At 59.3% G+C, this 18,163-nt stretch overlaps 1 protein-coding gene across 7 annotated transcripts in view; it reads left to right on the top strand.

The window, feature by feature from the left end:
* Positions 1-18,163, top strand: part of NFATC1 (nuclear factor of activated T cells 1) — a 91,161-nt gene that overhangs the window by 11,297 nt on the left and 61,701 nt on the right. For all 7 annotated transcript variants that reach the window (XM_042239521.1, XM_027961073.2, XM_027961072.3 and 4 more), the window contains exons 2-3: positions 2,051-3,122; positions 13,375-13,534. In XM_042239521.1, the coding sequence (XP_042095455.1) occupies positions 2,051-3,122; positions 13,375-13,534 (1,232 nt within the window). The remainder of the gene's footprint in view (positions 1-2,050; positions 3,123-13,374; positions 13,535-18,163) is intronic.

The following is an 18,163-nucleotide window of genomic DNA, read 5'->3' as shown; positions in this document are numbered from 1 at the left end:
CTGGGTGCGCCTGCCTTTGGGAAGCAGCACAGAGCCGCGCTTAGGCTCCCGTAGTAACGAGGATTCCGGCTGACGCCACTGTCTGGTCGGTCCTGCCCTGGGGGTCAGCCCCTCAAAGGGGCCCCGGGGCCTCCTGTGGGAGGCGCCCCTGCCTGCTGCCACGGCCCCTCTGTGTCCAGGGCCTCCGCCAGCCCAGGTAGAGGTGGGTGTGTCCACACCTGTCCTGAGGGCTCCCTGCAGGGTGGGTGGGTCTTCCAGGGCCTCAGCGGCCTGACCTGTAGCCCCCGGGCCAGCTGCTTCTCAGAAGTCTTGACCGCCTCTTCGGGACATGCCTTTGCAGGGTTAACTTCCTGGAGATTTTTACAGAGATGGTAATCTGACTCTCACCATGGTTTTTGTGTTGAAGTGTCGGTGAGACTGCGGGTGTTGGTGTGAGGAGGTTGAGGGCAGCTTTGCCTGGCAGCCCCAGGACAGTCCCTCCATCCCCCTTGGGAGCGTGGGGGTGGCTGGGGGTGGGGACGACAGGGCTGGTGGAGTGGGGGGTGTCTGCATATCTGCTTACCCCCCCCCCCGCCCCCGCCTCCTCCCCGCACCCTGGAGCTTCGATTCCCTCAGCTGCAGTTTCCCGCTCTCGTCCCGCTCAGCCTCGCTCCGGGGCCGTTTAGATTCCAGCAGCGACTCTGAGCATCTGGACGCCTTCTCCCCGAAAGATAGGCTGCCTGCGAGACCTGGGGGAAGGGCAAGGCCTGCGTGCTCTCCCGGCCTGCCCTGTTAGGGGGCAGCTGAGAACAGTGTTTTATGGGACGGTACTTCAGAGTGTAAAAGCCAGAGCTCCTCACTAGCAAGGGTGGTAAGGGCCTGGGTTACCAGAGGGTGGTCGCAGGCTCCTTCTGAAATAAGCGAGAATGGAGCTAGATCTCCCCTGATGTGGGAAGCTGGACCCGTTGTCGTTGGTAAATCCGTGGTGTTTGAGCCTGCGGTTCGAGGCCCCTGAGCTCTGGGGTCTGTCCAGGCAGGTTCAGAAGCCTGGAGGCTGGATGAAGCGTCTCTGGGCTGGTGCGCTGGGCCGGGGAGGTGGTGTAGGGTTTCCTCAAGTGGCTCCATTATTCAGAGACCTTGGGAGACTCGGCTCCAGGCTGCGGTCACGAGGAACCAGCAGTTTTGAACCGTCTGTTCAAATCGGAAATCCAGGCGTGTGGTTTGCTGCTAAAAATGACTAATTACGCTAGTAATGATTTCTTACACGTATTTTACTGAGGGTATAATTAACATGTAAAGAGCTAAATTATGGCTGTACATCAATACCCTCTGCTTCGCTTTTCTGCTGAAAGGATTCCTGGGCCCCAAGTCACTGTCAGAGGTTGGGTGAGAGGCCCGGAAGACTGTGCTCACCTCATGCTTTCTTTGTCTCTGGTGATCAGTCTGTTACAACGTCCTTAAACGTCCCGGTCCCAGGATCTGACACCCTGGGTCTAAACCCTGTCCATCTGTTCATTGAACAAATCAGCACCATTTGGATTGGAAACAGGAGTGGACCACAGGGCGCACTGGGGTGGCTCTGACACCCCCACCCTGAAACCCGTGGTTCCCTCTGGTGGAAGACATGATGGATGATCAACGTTACGGGGGCGGAAATAAAGTGGGAGAGGGTGACATGCGTGCCGGGCTGGGGGGTTGGGATTGGGATAGGGTGGTTGGGGGAGGCAGTGTTTGAGTAGAAGCAGAAAAAAGGGGCCCCGCGTGCGGCTCTTCAGGAAGGACGTGTGGGCAGACGGAAGCCCCAGTGGACGCGTGACTGAGCGTGAGGCCACAGCTGGAGTGGAGGGAGGAGGGCCAGAGGGGCGGGGGCCCTGAGGGCGAGGCCAGGGCGGGCGAGCAGTGGGGTCATCTCAGTGGCCTGCGGGGTCGGGAGGGGGGCCCTGTCCCAGTGCCCTGCGAGGTCGGGGTTGCAGGTAGGGGGCCCGTCTCAGTGGCCTGAGGGGTCGGGGTCAGAGGTGGGGGGCCCCACACCCCTGGTCCAGGCCCTCACCATCTCCCTCTTCCTTCACAGAGCACTACGGCTACGCCACGCCCGGCCTGGGTGCAGGCCTGCCCCTCTCTGCGGCACACCCCTCGCTGCCTGCTCCATGCCACGACCTGCAGAGCTCGGCCGCGGGCGTCTCCACTGTGGGGTACGGCGGGGCAGTGGACAGCGGGCCCTCCGGCTACTTCCTGTCGTCGGGCGGCATCCGGCCCAATGGGGCACCGGCCTTGGAGAGCCCGCGCATCGAGATCACCTCCTACCTGGGGCTGCACCACAGCAGCAGCCAGTTCCTGCACGAGGTGGACGTGGAGGACGTCCTCCCCAAGCGGTCCCCGTCCACGGCCACGCTGAACCTGCCCAGCCTGGAGGCCTACCGTGACCCCTCCTGCCTGAGCCCCGCCAGCAGCCTGTCCTCCCGAAGCTGCAACTCTGAGGCCTCGTCCTACGAGTCCAGCTTCTCGTACCCGTACGCGTCCCCGCAGACATCCCCCTGGCAGTCCCCCTGCGTGTCTCCCAAGACCACAGACCCCGAGGAGGGCTTCCCCCGCGGCCTGGGGGCCTGCGGCCTGCTCGGGTCCCCGCGGCACTCGCCCTCCACCTCCCCCCGCACCAGCGTCACCGAGGAGAGCTGGCTGGGGGCCCGCACGTCCAGGCCCTCATCCCCCTGCAACAAGCGCAAATACGGGCTCAACGGCCGGCAGCTGTCCTGCTCCCCGCACCCCTCGCCCACGCCGTCCCCGCAGGGCTCGCCGCGGGTCAGCGTCACCGACGACACCTGGCTGGGCAACACCACACAGTACACCAGCTCGGCCATCGTGGCCGCCATCAACGCCCTGAGCACCGACAGCAGCCTGGACCTGGGCGACGGCGTCCCGGTCAAGGCCCGCAAGACCACGCTGGACCACTCGCCCGCGGTGGCGCTCAAGGTGGAGCCGGCGGGCGAGGACCTGGGGACCACGCCGCCCACGCCCGACTTCCAGCCGGAGGAGTTCGCGGCCTTCCAGCACATCCGCAAGGGCGCCTTCTGCGACCAGTACCTGTCGGTGCCGCAGCACCCGTACCCGTGGGCCCGGCCACGGTCCCCCACGTCCTACACCAGGTGAGCGACGGGCGGGCGGGGCCGCAGCCTCCTGGCATCCCTCTGCCTTCTCTAGCCTGTGTCTGTGTCCGAATCTCCCTTCCTCCGGACTTGGTCACGTTGGCTGAGGGCCAGAGATCTCGTCTTCACACGTTCTGTCCTTCCTAAAGGCCGGTGCCCAGACGAGGCTGTGTTCTCCGGTGCTGGAGGGACTTTGGGGCACATTCTCTGCCGTCTTGGGGCTTACGAACACGTGGGCTGGGTTTTTGTTTTGCTCCCTGTAAAGCCAGGCGCGGCTCCTGTCTGTGTTTTCGCCTCCCCTGCTCACACCTAATTGCTGTCACTGCACAGTTGGCGCAGATGGGGCCCTGCTCACAATTCCCCAGAGCAGCCCGCCCGCCTGCACCAGCCCCGCCAGCTTGGGAGCGACTCGGTGCCCCTCCCCGGAGACCGCCGCCTGGCGGGAGCCCCAGCTCCTCCAAGCTGCAAGCTGCCTCTTGGGCTGTTGATTTTTCTTTTTGACGGTGTTGGGGCTGCTGCTGCTGCTCCATTGGGTCCCCTCACCCAGCCTGGGGTTTTTATTTTTAACTAAACAGCTTTCCCAGCAGGTGGACCACTAATGACCCCTAGCAGAGTGCTTTCTGCCCCAGGACTCCAGTCAGGTGTCGGCCACGCGCACAGGCCCTCCCTGGAGGCCCATGCTCTACCACGGGCTGTGGCTGCCTCCCAGGAAGAGGCTCCTGCCTGTGGTTTCAGCGTTCGAGGCTTGTTGCTGCTCCTGTTTGCTTCTGGAGGCAGGGCTGCGCGTTGGCCTCGTGGCTTCCAGCCGTCCTGTCCAGACCTTGAGGAGAGTGAATCGGTGTTACTTGTTACAGAGCTTTCTGTGTTCTCTTCAGAACCCCCCCTTTCTCTAAACTAAAGCTGTAGTGAGAGCTGTAAGTGGGCAGTATAGTTCTCGGTGCCAAACCTGTACAGAAGCCTGTGGCAAAAAAGCAGTGTGAGGGGTGAGTTTCTAAAGCTGAACGCTTCCTTTCCGCCAGCATGGGCAGCAGTCGAGAGCCAGGGGGCAAGGGGCCACGACGGGTCTTGACCAGCTTCAGAGTGCGTCCACATAAAGTTCAAAAACCTGGCGTTTCCAAAGTTACTGTCAAAACATGTATCTTGGAACGTTCATTCATGAATGTGGGGGTTTAAAAAAATCCATTTGGAGGCATTTTAAGAATTTTTATTCACGCTCTCTTTATAATTATTATTTAAATAAAAAAAGAATACGTCAAAGCACTCTTCTCCAGTTTAGAACAAGGCTTCAGTGAACTCGCATGGTGACGTTGGTGTGAAGGCCCTAAGGGCTTGCATGGAGACCCTGAGCCCGTATCTCCAGGAGCCGCTGGGACCCAGCCCCACTGACAGGGTGGCTGAAACCGCGGATGTTCCTCGAGGTCTGGGGCTTGGAGCCCACGGTCCAGGCGTTTGGCCCCTCCTGCGGTCATTGGACGGGGCCGCTTCAGGGACTCGCCCCAACTTAACGGCCCCTATAAAGACTGAGCCTGCAGGCACGGGGGTCTGCTGCCGTCCTGGGGTTAGGACTCCACCCTGGAGCCTCTGGAGGAGCAGCTCAGCCGGTGACCCCAGGTGGACGGGGCGGCTTTCTCGAGCCCCGGGGGTGGAGTGCCCGTCGGAATGCGAGTGGTTCTGGGGGTTGTCGGTGATGGAAAGCACCAGTGCTGCCCCATCTCTGCTCAGGGGTCTTGGTGACAGCTCCGTGGGCTGAGTGCCCCACTCTGTCACCCAGTCCAGGCCCCCCTTGGGTGGGGTCCCCCAGCGCTCCTGTGAGCTCACGCCAACAAGCCCCACACTTCCTCCCGGACTTGAAGTCAGCTTTTCCCACTGTTTTGGTTCCACATCAAAATATGTTTCCTGGTCCCTGGCAGTGTTTTCCGTGTGATCCTGTCCACGGGTGCCAGGGGCCAGCTGGAGAAGGGAGAGGTCAGGCCGTTGCCCTGAGGGGCGGTGACCACACTTCCTGCCCTCGGACACTGCCGCGCGTGCCTGGGGAACCAGTGCAGGGAGAGGGCTGGCACCAGGTGTCCGCAGGTCTTGGGCTGCACGGCCGGGCACCCAGTGCTGACAGGCTCCGAGGTCTGGGATGGACAGTTTATCAGGACAGATCCATCGCCACCCCCGTGGGAGCGGGCAGCCCCTCTGGGCACGTCCACATCTATCCTGCCTGCGAGGGGAACTTTTTAACGAGATGTGTGCGGTGTGGGCCTCTTCCCGAGGCATGTGGGGTCCATGGGATCACTGCCCCCAGCACACGCGGCCCTCTGTTCTGCGTGGAACCTCCCGACAGTCTCATGGGGTCAAAGATATTCCCGGTTCCTGCCACAGAAGGGGTTGTGTTTGTGAAATCAACAGCGTTGTTGGACAGAAGTTTGTAGCTTTTAAAGAAGAGTTTTGATGTAGAGCCTTGGAGAATCGTGCTCTTCTCCTGAAGCTTGAGAGACGCAGGGGGGTCACAGGTGACCCGCCTGAAGGCTGTCTGCCTGATGGCTGTAGCCAGGCCGCAGGGCCCTCTCCAGGGAAGACTCCCCACTCCTGGCACTGGATGAGAATAAGCGGGGCCGCCCGCAGCACTGACAGCGGCGCTGCCCCTGGCCGTGCCGGAGAGGGCAGAGATGGCCGTGGATTGACTCCTGCTGGCGGCTTCCAGGGGCTACTGTCCCGGAGGTGCTCAAGCATAAGCCGGTGTTGGTTAAAGCAAATGCACTGGAGCTCCTGCCCCGGCAAGGGTGTCCTCCTTACCCAGGGCCCGCTGCGTGCATTCAGGGAGCTCGTCCTCCCTTTGGAATGGGCTCACGGAGAGTCCTGACTTCCTACATCTCCGTGCTGTCTCTGTGCCTGGCAGAATCTCTCGATGTGCCTTCAAGGGGCAGGATTACATGAGGAAAGGACTGGAAGGAGCTGGTCTGGGGAGGCAGAGCGTTTTGAGACACGCCGTTTCTGACAGCAGCAGCGTCGAATTAAATCACTGCAGACGAAACTTTGCTTTGTGATCTGAGCATTACTGACTTATTTCTTTGTTAGCAACGTCCCGAGGCTTGGGGCCTCTTAGTTCCTGGACCAACCCCGCACCCCTGGCTGTGGAAGTGCAGTCATAACCACTGGGTCCAGGAGAGCCCCCACTGCGGGGTCAACTTCCTGAGGGGCGCGGGCATGTGATAACCCCACTGCTTGTTGTGGGTTCAGCGACCCAAGGGGCTGCGCCTCCCAGTCAGTGTGTTTCAGACACGGTTTCTTCTAGGTTTTGGGTACAGTTGATGACTTTAATGATATCCGTGACCTTTGTGCTGTGCCCAGGTCTTAGCTCCCAGCCTGATGAAGCTACAGCTGATTGACTGCATCTTTAAGTTAAATGAATATTTCAGAGTTTACCCTAATTTGGAATAAGATTAAATAAGGCTGTATGCTGGTAACAAATCTAATCACACATCATTCCGCGGGAATGACTGCTCTGGCCCCAGCTGTCTGCACTCAGGCAGTTTGCATTGGGTCAGCCCACTCAAGGTCTTGGACGCCTCGCTTCTGGGTTATTTTCCCTTTTCTGACCTGGCTGAGGAGCTCGTCATCTGGAGGTCACAAAAGGAAGCTCAGCGGGGACACCCCTGGCGGTCCTGTGGTTAAGACTTGGTACGTCCACTGCAGGGGCCGCAGGTTCAATCCCTGGTCCAGGAACTAAGATCCCACATGAGGCAGGGACCAAAAAAAATTTACACCCTTCCAATAAAAGGAAGCCACTGACAGTAAGCTTTAGGAAGAAGCCAGTGAGTGGAGTGGTCTCCATACGTCCCCCCAGCACTTACAGGACTGGGGGCCCAGTGCCCGCGCCACTGTTCAGGCCCCGCTGGTAGCAGGTAGGGCTGGACTCAGGGCATGATTGGCCGCCCCCTGGCTGGACCCCCTGGGAGCCCCTGCTCCCAGGAGTCGTGATGCGTTTGCTTGCTAGGTGGGGGGCTGTGGCAGTGTCGAGGGCTGGGATCTCTCTACAAAGCCCATGTCCTGCTCCCAGGGTGTTGGTGGCTGCTCTGGGAGGTGGGAGGCCGGCAGACCGAGGCCTCAGGAGGCAAGAGGCTGACCGTGGCCTCAGCTGTGCAAAGGCGTCTGCAGGTGAACTCGGTGGCCAGAGTTGGGCCTGAGCTGCGAGTTTCTGCAGGTCACGCTTGCTCGCTGCAGGAGAGATGGTCTCAGAGGCCCAGCCCCTGGCGCCCCATGGAGCAGGCTCTCCTGGCTCCTTAGAGTCCACCGTGGACCCTGGACACAGCGCCCTAAGCGCTGACTTCTGGTGGGAAGGCGTAGCCTGGAGGGTTCAGCCGAGATCTGCAGGTTTGCGGCAGAGGCTTCTCTCTGTCTTTTGGTCTTTCCTCGAGATGCAGGTGGAGGATGCGGGCCTGATTGGTCTTTTTTTTCAAAGATTCATTTATTTGTGTTGGGCCGTGGGGGCCTTCTCTAGCTGTGGCGAGTGGCGTCTCCTGTCTCTGGGCTCTCGGGCTTCTCGTTGCACCGGCTTCTCTTGTTGCAGAGCAAGGCTCCAGGCGCAGTAGTTGCAGTGCGCGGGCTTAGCTGCTCCGTGGCACGTGGGATCTTCTTGGACCAAGGATCGAACCTATGTCTCCTGCGTTTCACAGTGAATTCTGTATCACTGGACCGCCAGGGAAGCCGATTGCTTTATTTGATGTTATCCTGTGAATGTCTGGTAGTATTAGCTGTGAAAAGGAGAACAAGGATCTCAAGGACTTTTGCATTCCTGGAGAGGATCAGTTTGAGTCTTTGTGGCTTTATACACTGATTTTCGGGAGAAGGCAATGGCACCCCACTCCAGTCCTCTTGCCTGGAAAATCCCATGGACGGAGGAGCCCAGTGGGCTGTAGTCCATGGGGTCACTAGGAGTCGGACATGACTGAGCAACTTCACTTTCACTTTTCGCTTTCATGCACTGGAGAAGGAAATGGCAACCCACTCCAGTGTTCTTGCCTGGAGAATCCCAGGGGCAGGGGAGCCTGGTGGGCTGCCGTCTCTGGGGTCGCACAGAGTCGGACATGACTGAAGCGACTTAGCAGCAGCAGCACACTGATTTTCAAGTCGAGCCTTAAGATCCGTGCTGGTTGATTTTGTGGATAATCCAAGTGCTCAAAGAGTTTTGCTTTTGAGACTGGACAGCTCCTGGCCTGTTCTTGTTCTGACCCAGCTGGCCGTGGCATGCGTGTGGGGCTGGGCTGCACTCGGGGGTCTCCAGTCTTGAGTTTCCCAAACTGGTAGGAGCCTGACCAGGAGGAAGTGTCCAGTGACAGCATGCACCAGTGACCACAGACAAAACAGAACTCTTTCTGTCCAGACGTTTTCCTCTGAAGAGAGTGCGGGGCACTCGTTGGGGCCCCAGGCACCTGCAGTGCACCTGGGTTAGGCGGCCAGGGAGACATGGGGCTCATCCCGCAGAGGGTGAAACTTAGTCACATTTAAGATGAGGCCTTCTGTGGACATTAATGGGCCTTCATTGACAACTGTTTCTTGGGTTCATGAGCAAAAATGTATGTGTCGTGATAGGGTTTGCTTTTTGAATAAATGCTTCTAAAATAACCTTCTGGAAGCTGGGGCTTCACGCCCAGCCTCGAGCTGGTTTTTGGTGAAGAAAGTAACTGCCCAGAGGCTTTGCATCCAGGTCAGTTAGCGGGCTGGGCTGGGCACCCCACCCCGCCACGGGCACACGAAACGCTGGTTAGTGCTGCGCCTCGCCCCAGTGCACTCAGCCACGGTGCGCCTGTCACTCCGGCCACGCCACTTCCATGGCCTGTCCAGGTGGACGGCCCTGCTCAGGCTGTGCGAAGGTTTAAGCAGCCGTTCACGGGGCAGCCAGAAGCATCGGGATGCGAGCCTGTGGGGCAGGGCCTGAGAGGCCTACGTGAGCTAGGCCTGGGTTTTTTGGGGGTGGGCGAGGGTGCGATGCAGAATAAGGATGACGGGGTTTTCCAGAAAGCTGGAAGAAAGTGCCTGCAACTCAGAATTGTCCACACCCTGGTTGGTGGAGCCCCTGAAAGCAACAGAGTTTTGTGAAACTCCTGAATCCGAGGTGGTGGCCTCACTGTTCATGCTCTGAAAGTTCCAGGTCTGTGACTGGACTCAGGTTTCTGAGCAGGCCTGGGCCTTGCAGACAGAGCCCCTGAGGGTGTGAGAGGACGAGTAGGTGGCCTCCGCCCGCCAGCACCCCCCAGAGGCTCGACCCCATCTGAGCCCCCCTCCTAAGGGCACAGGGACACGTTGGGGACTCTGGGGACTGAGCTGGCACTCAGAAGGGGTCCAGGCAGTGTAACCTGGGCAGAGCCTCCTGGGGGAGCCTGGGCCTTAGGACAGGTGTCTGGCCACAGTCTCAGGGTTGGGGTGCTCTGTGTGTGGCACCCTGAGGACAGGCAGGGGATACGTGGGTCATTGGCCCCCTTGTACGTTACTGCCCAGCTCTGCCTCTCGCCTCCCATCCACCCACCGATACCCTGGTAAAAGCACTTCTCCAGCCTCCTCCAGGCCGCCAGCCCCCTCGGCTGGTCCTGTCCCTAAGTCCTCTCAGTGCAGAGAGGGCTGTCCCGAGTCGGGGGTGACAGCCCACAGTGTCCTGAGACCTGGGTGAGAGCTCCTGTCTGAACAGCCCCTGTTGCATCCCTTCCAGGCCCATCAGAAGAGCCCGGCCAGCTTTAGACTCGGGCCTTCCCGTGGTTGACCCCCAGCCCCTCCCTGAGGGCGGTTCCCTGGGCCCCGAGAACCAGCGAGGGTCACCACGGAGAGATCAGCCATGCCCGGCAGCCCTCCAGGAAGGTGACCTCTCAGTGGGAGCAGCTTTCTTGCCTGGACTCTGCCTGTGGGCGGAGGGTGGGTTGGGCCTCCGGCGAGGTGTGTGGTCCCGGCCCAGCCTCGGCTCAGAGCGCTCTGGGAGCCCAAAGACTCTGCTTCATTAAATAGCTGGGAACTGAGCCCGTGACCTTTTTTAAAATTAAAGGGAAAAAGTCAAATCAAAGTGAGTAAGTCAAGCAGCCCTTCCCTTGGCTGCGACCCTGGGAAAGCGAGTTTCTTTCAAGCTTGGGGTGATGGCCTTCCCCTCTAGGTCTGGTCCCCTTCGGGTAGATTTGAGCCCTGCCCAAGTTCAGAGTTTGTATCTTCAGGTCTTTTAGAAACAGCTGAATTCTAAAACCTTTGCAGTTTTCTTCTAAGTGATAGGTCCATATGGGCTTTAGCTCTCAAAAATTCAACATTGAAAGGACTCTACGTAAACCGTCTGCTTGGAAGAGCAGCACCCCCCCTCGCCCGACCCCAGGTGTCTACACGGAAGGAGAACTTCACGGCACAGGGCTCCCTGAGGCTCATCTGTGGCCCCTGGCCTGGGGCGTGTGGGCAGCCGTTCGGTGGGAGCTGTTCTTAGTCGTGAGTGGACATGGCCTTTCTGTGGGAGAAGGCTCTGGGGGCCCAGGCTCAGGTGAAGCCAGACGAGGGAATAGTCGCCGAGCTCACAGGCTGAGAGCAGGAAGGTGGAAAAGCGGGTGGCTTGGGGGGATTACAGCTAATAGTGTTCCCTGTGGCATATTTTTTAATGTCGGTAAACCAAAAGGAACTTGAGTGCCTGCCGGGTCCGTCCTGGAAGATCACTGTGGAAACTCAAGTGTGTGTTTGTTAGATATGCTCTTTCAGTTTGTGTCACAGAAAAACAGCCCTGTGCAGCATCGGAGACTAGTCACGGTGCCCACGCCCACCTGCCTGCGCCCACCCACACCTGTTCCCAGACCTTGTGTGGCCTTTCCAGAGACACTCAGTGTGCGTCTGCCAGAGACCGGGGCTCAGACATCACACTAGACACTAACGTGGGATTTAAATAATCCCCTGGTGTCACCCGTGGTTTCCCCGAGGCTGTCGACGTCCGGCTCCGCGCCTCCCGGTCTGCTCAGGTGTATGAACCATTGTTTCCCCCGAGCTCAGCTGGAGGGGCTTGGCAGGTCCCAGTCCTGGGCCTGGAGTCCCTCGTTGCCTGTAGGCAGACGCATATGAGATGTCAGGGGACGCTTGGAAGCCTGGACACTGTGGTGGATGTTGCCACTGGGGGTGCAGGTGTTTATGTGTATGTCACCACCTCTGGAGTGCCCGTTAGTGTTGCAAGAAGGTGCTACCTCGAGTGCCCTCCCTATGAGGCTTGGCCCAGGTTACAGCCAGCAGGCCCCATGCAGGGGGCCAGACCCCCAGGAGGCATCAGGAGCCCCTGTGATGGAGGCTGTGGTTCTGTGCCAGGGGCGTGACCAGCAGGCCGCCAGGGTCTCACGCTGGATGTTCACCTCTCCGGTATCGATGGTGGTGGTGGTTTGGTCACTCCTGTCTGACTCTTGTGACCCCATGGACTGTAGCCCGCCAGGCTCCTCTGCCCATGGGATTCTCCAGGCAAGAATACCGGAGTGGGTTGCCATGCCCTCCTCCAGGGGATCTTCCTGAACCAGGGATGGAACCTGGGTCTCCTGCAACACAGGTGGAATCTTTACCATCTGAGCCACCTGGGAAGCCCTTTCTATACTTGTATAAAAAGGCAAAAAGATATAAAAGGGATATATCAACAAAATAAAACAGATGTGATACCCTGGCTTTTCTTGAAGAGGATAAGGTGGTTGGATGGCATCACTGATTCAGTGGACATGAACTTGGGCAGAATCTGGGAGACAGTGAGGGACAGGGAGGCCTGGCGTGCTGCAGTCCATGGGGTCTCAGTCAAGACACAACTTGGCAACTGAACAAAACATCATCTCTTTTATACAGAAATACTTAGAGACGCACAGCCAGTGGTGGAGGTAGTTTCTCTGGTTGACTGTAAGACACATGCGTCTGTGTGTGTGGAGAATGTGAGACAGCTCCTGTTTGCACGGGTCAGCTGGGCGTCAGATGTGGATTTAAGCGTTTCTTCGTTGCATCGAGTGTAATCTTTTAAGAAATCAGATCAGGCTGGAGGTGAGTTTGACGTCATCCGTTGTGCTCAGCAGGTGGGGCTGAGGCACGAGACAAGCTCTAGGCGTGCGGGGTCCCGTGGGGGCTCCACTCCAGGTCGGGGGTACCCAAGAAGGTGCTGCAGCGGCAGGGCCGCGAGGCGTTAGGGTGGCGCAGCGGGCGCGTCTCAGAATGTTTCTTCCAGGCTGAGGCCTTTTCCCTGAATCAGAGGTACATTTACATTTTTGTGGAGCTGCCAGATTCATGCTGAAAATTTCCAGCCTCAAACAATAATTTTAATTGTCTGTGTGTGACCATATTCACTTTGTGAGCCATTCCGACTTTAAACTGCGTGCAGCCGTGTTGCTGGCCCTGTCAGTGACTCAGGAGCAAGTCACTCCCCGAGTCTGTCTTCGGCCGTGCTCGAGCGCCGAGCGGCTCTGAGGCCTGGCCCTCTGTGGACGGTGAGGAGTGGACCCTTCAGTCCTCCTCCACGTCTCTGCCTGTCGCTCAGTCTGTTTCTGTTCTGGTTTCCTGGGAGTCAAATGAACCCGCCTTCTGCTTGTTTTCCTCTGTTTCTCTTCTGTTTACAGCAGAGGACAGCCTTTTCACCTAGACGGACAGTATGTGTAAGGGAACAGATCAGTACGCTGGATGTTCTGAACGGAGACATGGCCGCCTCCCGTGCGCCTGGTACCACTGCCCCGGGGGACCGGAGGTTCTGTGGCCCGATCTCTCCCCACTCCTTTCGCAAACCTGCCTGCTGCTCCCTTGGGTCTCGGGTCTTGCTTGTTGTGGATCGTGGACGCGGGGCTGGGCGAGGTTGCTGTAAACCCATTGCCTTATCAGGAGCCCCCCCCCCCCCATGTGTCAGGTCTGCTCACAGCTGGTTTGTGGGCAGAGGAAATGGGAACCAGCCTGCCCACTTCTCAGGTCAGGCTGATAGAGCTGTGATTTTTAAAAGATCTATCTTATTGGGGAGGTTAAATAATTTTTAGGCCTTTCATGAAGGAAGGAAAATATTTAGGGTCAAGTGTGGAAGAGGTTTCCATTGCATTCAGGAACCTCGTTGTGAAGAGCTGAGAGGATGTAGGTGTCCATCACAATTAGCTGGCCGTCAGCTCTGCAGTTTTAACTGCTGCTCGTGTGAGGACAGTGACCTCACCGACGGGAGTTTCAGACCCAGCCGGAAGGACACGCCGCCCGTCCGTCTCAGGCCGGGTCTGTGGGCGCGGGAAGCCGTCCATGCCTCTAACACTCCGTGTGTCCGTTTCAGCCCGTCCCTGCCGGCTCTGGACTGGCAGCTGCCGTCACACTCAGGACCCTACGAGCTGAGGATCGAGGTGCAGCCCAAGTCCCACCACCGTGCCCACTACGAGACGGAGGGCAGCCGCGGGGCTGTGAAGGCGTCAGCCGGGGGCCATCCCAGCGTGCAGGTACCGCTCCGCTCCGACCAAGCCTGGCCCTGCTCAGGGAGGCGCCAGTTCAGCCCAGAGGCTGCTCTGTGGCGACCGCCAACAGCTCTTTCTGTGTTCTTAAAAAACTCTTCACCTCCCAGCCAGTTTAGCTGAATATTCTATACCCAGTCGAGGCCCAGTCTGCTTGGTACAGGTAGGCAGATCGAGGGTGCACAGCCTGCAGCCCCTGTATGGCTGTAATGCTGGGGAGGAGGCTTCCCTTCAGCGAGGGGCAGGGCGCAGGGCGATACCCCGGAGACCGTGGGGTGACCACTGTAGTCCTGGGGGCGTTGGGAGGGCTTCCTGGATAGTGGTGTTGGGGTGACCAGCCTGGACCTGGGGGAGCTAGGAGGACCCGCTGGATGGTGTTGCTGGCAAGTGTTTTTTCACCAAGGAGGGCAAATGGCTCTAGCTTTTGCTTGTGACTCCTGGTGGGGGCTACAGTGACCCGGGCACAGCCAGGCAGCTGCTTTGTCCAGAGGGACGCTGCCCCATACCCCCGTGGGTTCCTGAGCGTGCCTGACTCAGAAAGGACGGGCGGGAGAAGCCAAGGAGAGACAGCGTGCCCAAGGAGGTGCCCTGTGGCCAGTGGGCAGCGTGGGCTGGGGCTGCCACCTAGACTAGGCTCTTAACAGACTTGACCCTGGTGTTCTGTTACTTCAAGGTGTCCTGGAGTAGGAAAATCTTAAAGAGAATAAAAATAGCTTTGAAATAAGAGTGCTCCACTTCCCAGGACCTTTCTATAACAATCTGTAAGAATGAATGTCCGGGGCTGGTTGAGCCACGGAGAAGCTTCTGCTCAGAATCCCCCTCACTCTTTTGTCCGGCTCTGTGGTCCTTCGTCCCTGATTCCTGCCCTGGGCACTGCACAGCCAGACCACATGCCGGGCACCTTGCACCCTGCGTGAGGACAGGCGGAGGCCTTCCGCCCTGGGGAGAGTCAGAGCCCAGTCTGAGGGCCCTCCGCCTGCCCCCAGCCCCACGAGAACAGAGCCCCTCTGCCCGACCCCTGCTCGGAACCGTCCCCCAGCCCCCAGGTGTCCCTTCCCTGCCCACGTTCCCACCTCCCAGGGCTATTCCCCGGACGTGGCCACGGTCCCTGTTCCCGAGCAGCCGTCAGGAGAGCCTTGGCCGAGGTCACCTCGGGCCACATTCAGATTCGTCCCAAGCTAGGTCTGTCTGGACAGGTTCCGCTCTGGTTTGGAGTTTTCAGAGGCTGATTCTAAAGACCCTGCTTTCCTCTCTGAAGCCTGGGACCCTTGGAGGCAGTGGCTCCCAAAGTGTGGTCCCCGACCTGCCGGGTCGTCCTCACTGTGCCCCTTCAAGATGCGAGTCCTCTGGCCTGCCCACCCCCCTGGGCCCAGAGCTGGGCCCTGGGTCTGACGTTGGGGCGCTGGCTGGGACCCACCACCTGTCAGCTGGGAAGGAAGGAGCAGGCACCTGCCACAGGATGTCAGGGCCAGGGCAGCATGGGGGAGGAGGCTTGGAGTGGGGTGGGCTCTGGGCACTGCTCCCCTGCACACACCCTGGGGGGCCAGCTTGCATGGCTGCAGGCCAGCGTGCGGAGCTGGTGCTCAGGCCTCACCCGCCTTGCCACCGTTCTCCAGCCCCGGAGATAAACCTGAGCTCCCAGGTGAGCTGTCCTTGTGGATGGCAGCATTCAGTCACACGTGTGACACCACCCGCCGGGCCCTGTGCTGTAACCTGTGACAGTCCTACCGGACACACATTGGCCATCTTGTCCCCAAGAGCGGCAGGCCTCGAAGTCCCCCACTCCTGTCTATGCCCCCACCGTGACCTGAGCTCCCAGCCCTGTCATTTAGGGAATGGTGCAGGCCGGAAGGGGAGGCAGCAGGCACTCCTTGTTTGTATTCTACTCCATTTAGAGAAATAAAAATGAAGCTGGTGAGGGCAGGAGGGTGCAGGGACAAGTGGCCGTCCACCAACGCAGCAATCAGGGCCTGGAGTCTGCGGGACGACGTTGGGGCGATGTTCGCAGCCACGCGCTCGTTGCCAATCAGTACTCGCTTGGTTGGTGGCTTGACTTAGAAGCACAGCAGGGGCCCCATCAGTGCCCAGGCTGTGGCCCTTCAGGTCCTCCCGGGTGGAGACAGGTCGGCGGTGCCTGCACTTAGCCCAGTGGCTTAAACATAGCGTTTACGGCCCCTCCTGCTATGGCTTCCACTGGAAGAAAGTGCACTGCCGAATGGAAAAGACGCTACATTACAGAGGCGAGGAAATAGCTGTTAAGTACAGAGAAATGAAAATAAAGCAGCAGAGAAATAACAGCCAAATGCCCCCTCCCTCGTATGTTCTGTCGGCCAGGGGTGCTGTCCTGTAGGGCAGGGAGCCTCGTGCGGACTGGGCGCTGCAGAGATGCTAGGTGCTTGGCCGTGGCCCCGAGCGAGGGTGTCCGCGTCCTCGGTCTGCTGGCCACGGTCCTGGGGATGTGCCCCCCCACCCCCGGCCAGGGCCCCAGGCTCGCATCCCCACCAGGCAAGTGTCTGAGGCACGAGATGCTATTACCCTCTCAGTGTAGAACAGAGAGAGAGCTGAGATGTTCTGGAGGAATTCTGGAACTTGAAACAGTGTTTGAAGTATCTTAAGCATGAAAATGTTAGTCGCTCAGTCATGCCTGACTCTTTGTGACCCCATGGACTGTAGCCCACCAGCCTCCTCCATCCATGGGATTCTCCAGGCAAGAGTACTGGAGTGGGTAACCATTACCTTCTCCAGGGGATCTTCCCGACCCAGGGATCCAACCCGGGTCTCCTGCATTTAAGGTGAATTCTTTACTGTCTGAGCCACCAGGGAAGCCCCACCCAAGCATGAATACCCCAAAATGACTCGAGTTCAGTGTGGGCGGAATGGGGGTGGCTGGTTCTGGGTGTAAGCGGTGAGGCCCCCCCACACTGTGCAGCCGAGAGAGAGGAAAGCTGGCCCCCAGAAATGTCAGCCTCAGCCGGTGTCTCCCGCGAGGGCGAGTCTTCTGATCTCGAGGCAAAGAGGAGCTACGTGCAGGGCTGAGGCAGCAGGTAGGAAGAGGGGCTTTTAGGGTTTGTTTTCTTTTTCAGTTAGTGGACCACAAATTGGGTAAAAATAGAATTTGCAGATAATTATAAAACAAATGAAAATAGAAAACTCTCTCCGTTGCTGTGAAAGCCGGGTAACCACAAAGTCTTATTCTGCGCTGAGTTATTTTAGCACATCCTCCGACACAGCGGCTCCTCCCACCAGGGCGTCGCAGCCTTGGCCAGGCCGATCCACACGTCGGGGAACCGGCTGCTCCCCTGGGCCCTTTTGCGGTCAGCTGGTCAGAGGGAAGCCAGGCTTCTTTCCCAGAGCATCCAGGCTGTCAGTCAGAGCTACTGTCACGTGGAGCGGTGGGGGGAGGCCAGCGCACGTATGGGCTGGACAGGGGCTTTCCTGCCCGCCTAGGACACCTAGCTCATCGGGTCTGAGTCTGCGTCCCCATGCTTGTTGTGAAGTCAGAGGCCGGGACCATGTGCAGGACGCAGGCCCCTCTGTGCCCAGACGTGGGGCGAGCTGCCCCCCGGGGACCCTCCCCTGAATCTAGATGACAGCAAAACACAGAACCTTCTTTCTAGGCAGAATCAGATTGTAATCTTAGATTAGGAAAGGACTTCGTGTTTAGGGGCCCTTGCCCCCCATTTTCATTTGGGGACACGGATGCATGTGGGGCTCGGCCAGCATCGCTTGGAGACTGGGGGGAGTGTTTCAGACTGTCCACCGCCCCAACTCTCCAGAGGACCCCCAGCCCTGGTGGGCGTGTCCGGCTGCTCTGGCAGCCCCTTTGGGTGCTGGCCCCTCAGGCAGGACACCTGGCCACCAGCTGGGAGGCCCCTTTGGGTGCTGGCTCCTCTTCCCCGGGGGCTGGAGCTGGGTGGGCTCCAGCCAGCCTTAGCGAGGCCCGCCGGCAGGCTCGGTATGACGACGCGGCCAGGGAGACAGGGCCCCGGGTCTGGGCGGCCTTTGTTGTGATGGGAACAGCGAGCAAGGGGCTGTGGACTTCCCTGAACTTTATACAGTCTTGCCTTTTTTTCTGTCAACAGTTTAGACACACACACGCACAGAGTGCTCCCCACCTCCGGCCTCTCGGCTGACGTCCAGGCCAGGGCGTCCGTCTTGCCTGCCCTCTGCACTGCTTCCCTGACACCCCGGCCCAGTCCTGAGAGCAGGTGGCCCTGCCGGAAAGGTCCCCAGTTCCAGCTGCCCCACGGGGCAGAGGACCTGGGGAGAGACCTGGGGCGTCACCACTGACCTCTGACCCAGGGGTCAGAGGATGACGCTTCGTTTACCCAGTTACGAAAATAGCCCAAGGGATAGCATCTAGCCCCGCAGACGGCCAGGCCTCAGTGAATAATTAATAGGTCGTGGAAACGTGAGACTCGGTGGGGCCTGTCTGTTCCTGAACAGCACTTCAGTTGTGACTTGTGTCCTTGTCCCTGGGAATGACCCGTGTAGCGCCTGTGTGGCCAGGTGAGCAGACGGGAGGCGCAGGCCCAGACGGCGGGGGCTGGGAGGCTGGGCTGCCCGGGGGGAGGGTCCTGGCCCCGCCTCATGCCCCGAGCGGCCCTCATGCTCCTT

Source organism: Ovis aries, chromosome 23, assembly GCF_016772045.2.
Source record: "Ovis aries strain OAR_USU_Benz2616 breed Rambouillet chromosome 23, ARS-UI_Ramb_v3.0, whole genome shotgun sequence".
In the NCBI taxonomy this organism is placed as follows: domain Eukaryota; kingdom Metazoa; phylum Chordata; class Mammalia; order Artiodactyla; family Bovidae; genus Ovis; species Ovis aries.
This window is presented reverse-complemented; position numbering and strand designations above follow the sequence as displayed.